Source organism: Merops nubicus, unplaced genomic scaffold, assembly GCF_000691845.1.
Source record: "Merops nubicus isolate BGI_N331 unplaced genomic scaffold, ASM69184v1 scaffold22249, whole genome shotgun sequence".
Lineage (NCBI taxonomy): Eukaryota > Metazoa > Chordata > Aves > Coraciiformes > Meropidae > Merops > Merops nubicus.
Genome location: NW_008633534.1, coordinates 3,572 through 10,449, shown reverse-complemented (window position 1 = coordinate 10,449; position 6,878 = coordinate 3,572). Strand labels below are relative to the sequence as shown.

The 6,878-nt window shown below is 40.4% G+C and overlaps 1 protein-coding gene across 1 annotated transcript; it reads right to left on the bottom strand.

Annotated features, from left to right (window-relative positions):
* Positions 1-440: 440 nt before the first annotated feature.
* On the bottom strand, positions 441-1,598 carry GPR65 (G protein-coupled receptor 65; the record flags this gene model as incomplete). Its single annotated transcript, XM_008948292.1, is given in 2 exon segments — positions 441-1,531; positions 1,534-1,598. Coding segments are annotated over 2 exon segments (1,156 nt in total), but the record flags the coding sequence as incomplete, so codon positions are not given.
* Positions 1,599-6,878: the final 5,280 nt, after the last annotated feature.

The window sequence follows — 6,878 nt, the reverse complement described above, 5'->3', positions numbered from 1 at the left end:
CCATAGGATCACAGGAGAATTCTGTTTTGAAAAGACCTCAGGAAGTCTCTAGTTCACCCATCTGCTCAAAGGATGGCCAGCTATGAGGCCAGACCAAGTTGTTCAGGGCTTTGTTGGGTTGGGTCTTGAAAACCTGTCAGGATAGAGAATGCAGAACATCTTGCTGCAACCTGCTCCACTACTTGGCAGCTCTCACAGTTCAAAGGTTTTTCCTTGTAGCAACTCCAATCCTTGCTTCAAGTTAGGCACATGATTTTTTGTCTTCATGCATGCACTCTTTTGAAGAGTTTGGCTCTGTCTTCCCAATATCCTCCTTGCAGGTATTGCAAGGCTGCCATTAGGTTCCCCAAAGTTGTCTTTTCTCCAGGTTGAACGAGTCCAGCCTCCTTGGCCCTTTCTTTCCCATTCAGATCATCCAATTTTGCTTTGAATGTGCTTTCTCAGGCATTTTTGACACTCTGTGTTTCACAGGAAGTTCTGTAGGTGATTGGTGTGCTGCTCTTCGCACCAGAACTGCACAGAGCATGGTCTTTTGCTTGGTCTCCTTCATGCTTTTGTAGGCACAAGCAACACCTGAGCAAATTCAGTATGTCTGTTCGTGCAGTTTCACTCACAAAGCAGTAAAGAATGGGATCAGCGATGCAATTCAAACTTGTTAAGGCCTGTGTGATTCTGTAAACCTTATACGTCAGCTGCAAAAGCTTTGGGTCAGTCGTGTGAAGTTCTTTGATGCTACGAATAAGCAGTATAATGTGATAAGGAGTGAAGCAAACAATGAAAGTAATTGTGATATTCAGAATAAGTTTCCTCACTTTTTTTTTTTCTTCATCTACTGTGGCTTGATTGCACCTCACTACTCGGTAGATTTTATGGTAGCAAAACACGATGGTTATCAAAGGGGCCAGATATCCTGAGACTATCCGGAATATATTTATCCATGACTGCCACCGTTCCAAGGGGTATTTATCATAGCATAATGTATGATCAATGAAATTGCAAGGATCATTGAATACTTCAGTGTTGACTAATAGAGCTGAATTCAAGATACTTTCCAGAAGCCAAATAATTATGCTGACAACCAACGAAAACCTTCTTGTGCGCAACTGCTGGAGCTTCAGGGGGTGAACTAAAGCCAGGTACCTGTCAACAGAGATGCAAGCAAGGAATGCAGTGCTGGTGTAGAAATTCATATACATAAGGAAGGCAGAAATCTGGCAAAGCAAGGCAGAGAACCTCCAGTTATCTCCATTCCAGGCATAATCAATCCACAGAGGCAAAATCAGACAGTACAAAAGGTCAGCCAGGGATAGGCTGAAGATGTAGACTGCTAACTCATTCTTTTTCTTCACCTGAATGCAAGCTGCACAGAGGGATATGCAGTTGATGGGAATACTGATCAGCATCACAATGCTGTACACAAATGGAAACAAATACTTATCCAGGGTGTGATCATCATGGCACTCAGTAGAGTTGTTCATTGTCCACCTCAGGTAGTATCTTTGGGCTAATTCCAGCCCGGATGCCATAAAACCCTTCGGTAGTCTAATGGGTGGTCATCTGTTAGTTCTTCAGGATCTGGTTGGTAAGATTCCAGCCTTCTGTTACCAAAAGGAAAAATATCAGCTACAACAACGTTTTTTGTTTGCTTGTTGAAATGCTGGGGTTTGAACCCCGAGCCCCGAATTAAGGTTGACATATGGGTGACTCCCACAGCCCTTCATAAAGAGGAGGTGAGTTTGCCTTATAGCTTCCCCCCAGGGGGCGGCCGGCCCTGCAGGGAGAGCCATAAGGGAAATGAGCCCCAGGGGTCCTGCACTGAGTTGACAAAGGTCAGGTGTCTGCTTGGGGATAAAAGCTGGGACCACTTGCAGGGAGTCAGGAGTGTCTGTCTGTGGAGTGCACTCCACAGAGCTTCCTGGTTCAGGGCAGACCTCCTGACTCTCCCTGGAGCTGGGCCCCAGTCTGTTTAGACCTTTGTGAACACGGGCTGATCGGGTGAGAGTTGCCATGTGGGCACCTTTTCCTTATATGTTTAACTTCCTGATCTGTCTGTTTCCCATTCCATGAAACATGGGAAACCTTGGTTCTTTGCTTGTACCACCTATTGTCAGTTATGTTATGTCTTTTTTGGGATTGTTGGGGGTAATGTCAGTTGTATGTAAACTAATTGACTTGTTTGTACCCCCAGTGATCGTTCATGGAATGTCCTTTTTGGACAATTCAATACAGTCCCATTTATTGGTTCATCTTCCTGCTGGTTGTGTCATTCATGTTAGGAGGCCTAGTCATTGGCAGAATGGTTGTTTTTTTTGTTTGGATTTTTTTTTTAATGGGTTTCTTGGTGGATGTCTTTTTTTTTGTAAGAAGGAAACTATTGTAGGAGATCAAATGTTTTGAACACTCTGGGAGTTAAGAGTGCATAGGAAAAGGGACCCAAATGTCTAAGGTGGTCATGGTCAGTTAGATGCAAGTTTTCATAGCAGAAGCAGGGTGAGTAGTTATGACATTTCCAGAGGGGTAGGGTCCTGCAATCCCATGTCTCTCTTGTGGGAGAGTTGGAGATCAGAAATAACAGAAGTATACTTTCTATTATTCTGGTGAGCAGAATGGGGTTTTGGCCATATGAATATGGTAGATTTCCCATCCCAAATAACCTCTTCCTCTTTAAATCAATGGAGACACAAAGATAGAAAGATGGGGATTCAGGTACCACTGGATGTTGGGATCTGCTCAGAAGAGAAGAATATCTGGCTGGTATGTCTCCCTGTTGTGAATCATTTTCTTGTCTTGTCACATCCTCACACTTCCCTGCCACCCCTTCCCGTCTTTGTATGCGATCCACCAAGAACTTGCCACCAACTGTACTATTCCAGCAAGGCTTACTGCATGCCCCAGGAATTCTTATGTAAAATCTGGCACGCTACTAGGTTCCTGCATGCACAGGAGAATCTGCCAGGGTGTCACTTAGACTCGTGTGAGGTGGAGACACTCTTGAGTACAATTTTCAATTTCCATTCGTTTGATTTTCTTTCTTCCAAGAATTGCAGTTGTCATGCTTGAGTTTTACAAAACCATTGGCAATTAAACTTACCTTGAGCAATACCAGGGCTGTGGGTGTCAACAGCTTCAACACGAAAATACCAGTAAAATGGTCAGCCCCAACTAAAACAATGGGGCTGGAGGGGTTAAATGCTGACCTTTAAGTAAGAAAGGATGCACAGCCGTAGCTATGCAACAGCTGGTATCACAGGTTATATCACAGCTCTGACACTGAGTAATCCAAAGAATGTTAACTTCAGAAAATATGAGAATGAGGAATATTTGTTGTGGACCAGTTCTATTGCCCAATATACTAACTGCTTCAGAGACTGCCTGTGGTAACTTATCTGTGGTTTGAGCCTAGACTGCCAGCAGAAGAGGTGAAGAGGTTGTAGACCGAGTAGGTTGCAAGATAACACAGTCTACAACTGTTCTCACATAGCAGACAGCTCAAACTGAGGACAAATTCGGTGCAGGGATTTTCCCATGTGGTAGGCAAATTCATTCTGCCTTTCATGGGTTTGGGGTGTGTGTGGATGTGTGTGTGTGTGTAGGTTTGAGGGTTTATTGGAGAAACCCAAGTAGGTTATTGCCTCTGTTGAGAGGATGGATCTCTTTTTCACAAAAAAACCCCAAAAAATAAACCCACTTTCATGCATATTCCAAAAAGAACCCCAAGCAATGGCAAAAGTAGTTAAAAAGTACATATTTCATTTTACCAGCCACTGCTTTATTTGATCAAGCTGGCTAACTTTTCACAGTTAGAGCTAAATTCACAGGCCTAAAAGACAAGGAAAATTCTTCAGGAGGACTAGCCAATTTAGTTCATTGAGAAGCTTAACTTACATGATCACTAATTAAAAAAAATAAGGCAGTGTCTATATTTCAGACAAACATCAGATGTCTGCTTTTCAGTGTGGTTTAATAAAACTGCCTGGTAAATCGGGCTTTGCAAGCTTACCAGTATAGATGAAGCATCATGAATTAAAAATCTAGCTCTGGAAATTGGATCCCAGGGGTTTGCTGACCCACTTCTCAGTGAAAGCAAAGCAAACATACAAAGACTGACAAGATGAGTAAGAGATAAAATTCCTACCTCTTATTCTAATACATTTTAGCATCTCTTTTCTTATGACAGGTCTCTTTGTGTCTAAGAGGGAAGTGTGCCCTTTCAGAACCACATGTGTAATGCAGCAAGGGTATGATGCAGTGTTTACCAGTCACGTGATTGAGAAACTGGAATTCCTTCTCCCTTCCCCACAAACTCTTTCTCCATTGTTAGTCAGTTTGTAATACAGACTCATCATCCTTACAAGCTCCTGACTTGTCTTCACCTTACTCACAACAGCTCCGCTCACAGTTACCTTCATTAGCTTTTTCGTATCCACTCACAGACCAGCATGACAATTTCTTTACATCACCCACCTTGTTTTCTTCAGCTTTCTCTTTTTAGCTCATTGTTTCTGTTTTGCTCTGCTAACCTCACTGATTACAAGGTAAAACACTTGTTCTTATATAGCACTTGTCTAAATAAACTGCATGTTCTTTGGGGAAGACAAAGCTTTGCTCTTCTACCATTTGCCCTAAGGAACATTTGTCCTGTATTAAGATACAACTGGTTAATGGCAGGCTGAGACACTGAAGATGGGATTCAAAGAAGAGAGTTAAGACCACATGAAATTTGCCACCTCAGCATTTTTTTTTCTGTCCTTCATGCTCATAGGTCACCACCTCACAGTGATGTTTTTTTTTTTTTTTTTTTAACCAGCATCATCAATACTTTCTGTGAATAAAGCCCTGGAGGCTGTGTAAAATTTACCAGGTAATCTATGCCCCAGCTTTGATGACACATTGATACTACTTGTACAATGACATGCTTTCAATGAGAGTAATACGTCTGTCCTCCTGGCAAGCACTGATGACCTATACTGAAGTGTGCCAAAGAGCCATCAAATGGCATGTACCACAATGCATGCTGCAGTTTCTTACCAGGAACATAATAGCAGAAAGCACTGTTTTGTCCTCATTACAACACACTTGATTAGAGCTACTAGAGCTCTTACTTCAGGTGAAGTGGTCCACACCAGACTTTCTTGCTTAGGTTTTTTCCGATAATTAGTAGTACATAAAACAAAATGATTTGTCTTGCCTGAATGCATGATCTGAAGCATTCCCAAGTTTTCTCCCAGCTATTGAGTGTACCTGCTGGTTTTGCCTGGGAAGATGGTATTGGCTTACAGGTATCCTAAAACACAATGCTTGATAATTTTCCCACTGATTATTCATTTTTTCTAAAAAAAAAAAGAAAATCAAGGAATTTCTGTTTAATGATACAGTCTAATGATTTGACTTTCATGATCCAAACCCACTATGACTAATTTTGTAGACTCGTTTTGGGGTCAGATGCTTTTTAAATGAAAAAAAAAAAAAAAAATTCAACAGACATTTTCTCTTTTAGCCACATTATTAAATGATTAACACAGTCCTGTCTCTGTAATTTTGCTACCTGCTGTACCAGAACTCTGAAAAAAGTCAGTCAGACATAAAATTTAGAGAAATGGACTAGCAAACTCTACGCTTCAAGTAACGTATGCAAACAAGCCTGTAAAGGAACATTGTGAAAGTTTCTAGAGAAAAGCATTCATTACATATTGTATTTGTGTTGATGCATTCCTACAGTATCTTCTTCAGATTCTGACAGCTTTATGCATTCTCTCCATTTATGACATTTTGAAAGTAACAAAGTGAGTTTTACATTCTTAGCCATAAACAACTTTCTAAGGGAATAATAGAAGATTCTTTTTTATTCTTCAGATAAATTAATTCTACTATATTCTGGGAAATAAAAAAGAAAAAAAAATGAATGAGACTGTAAGAAAAGTTTAGTCACTAATTAAAAAAAAATATTCCATTAGGTAATACGTGCTTAATTTTGGAAACATCTGCAACTGATACATTTCACCCTTTATTTCACATTCCAGTTCTTAAAAGGGCAAGCTGCTGTAAGAAATGTTCATTTTAATGGAGCAAGTTTTTGCAAGTACTTCGCTTTTTAGGTAACTTGTAAGGGTAGTAAACAATGTTGCGTGTGAGCTACTGCAGTAGCTTCTGTACCAGTGCTATTGTAGATCAGCTCTAAGATGGAAAGATCTCAGATGGTTATCTTGATGTCTTTTTTGGTCTCAATTTCAGCAACGCAGATTGCTTTGTGTTCTCAAAATAAGTTATAGAGCCAAGCTGACTTCCTCAAGTGCAAGGACCTTCCATAGCTGGATCTTTTTTCCTAATGAGCAGAACTCAAAACTTAATTCTGAAAAATTTTACAGTTTAGGAGAGATGAAATATGCCTTTTTAACTTTGAGATACACTTTACAGACTGTTTTATAGGACATAAACCTTTTTTAGGATGTAGGCCATGCCATTGAGTATTATTTTGCTGTATCTTTATGTCCACCATGTTTTCCTCTGTGCATACAGAAACATGCTGAACAAAATACTTTCATGTACCTGATACCGGGTATTCTAAGAAGCTACTTTTAGCACAGTTCATATTTTTTCTGCTAAGTTCTATATTCATTGTATATATTCATACAAATAGCACTGAGTATCTTGCTAGTGCCATATTAAGGAACAATAACAGAAGAGCTACTGGTACCCACTGTGAGATCTGAGGCACTTTTTCAGTGAAGCCAGGACAGCTCAGTATCCTGAAAAACTCAACCCCAAATATCGTTCTTCTCCATCCTTCCCCCCTCTCCTAAGCAACAGATATTTCAATTACGGCAGTAACCATTAAAACAATAAATCAGACTGTCTCTCATAATTCAATCGTTTGATGT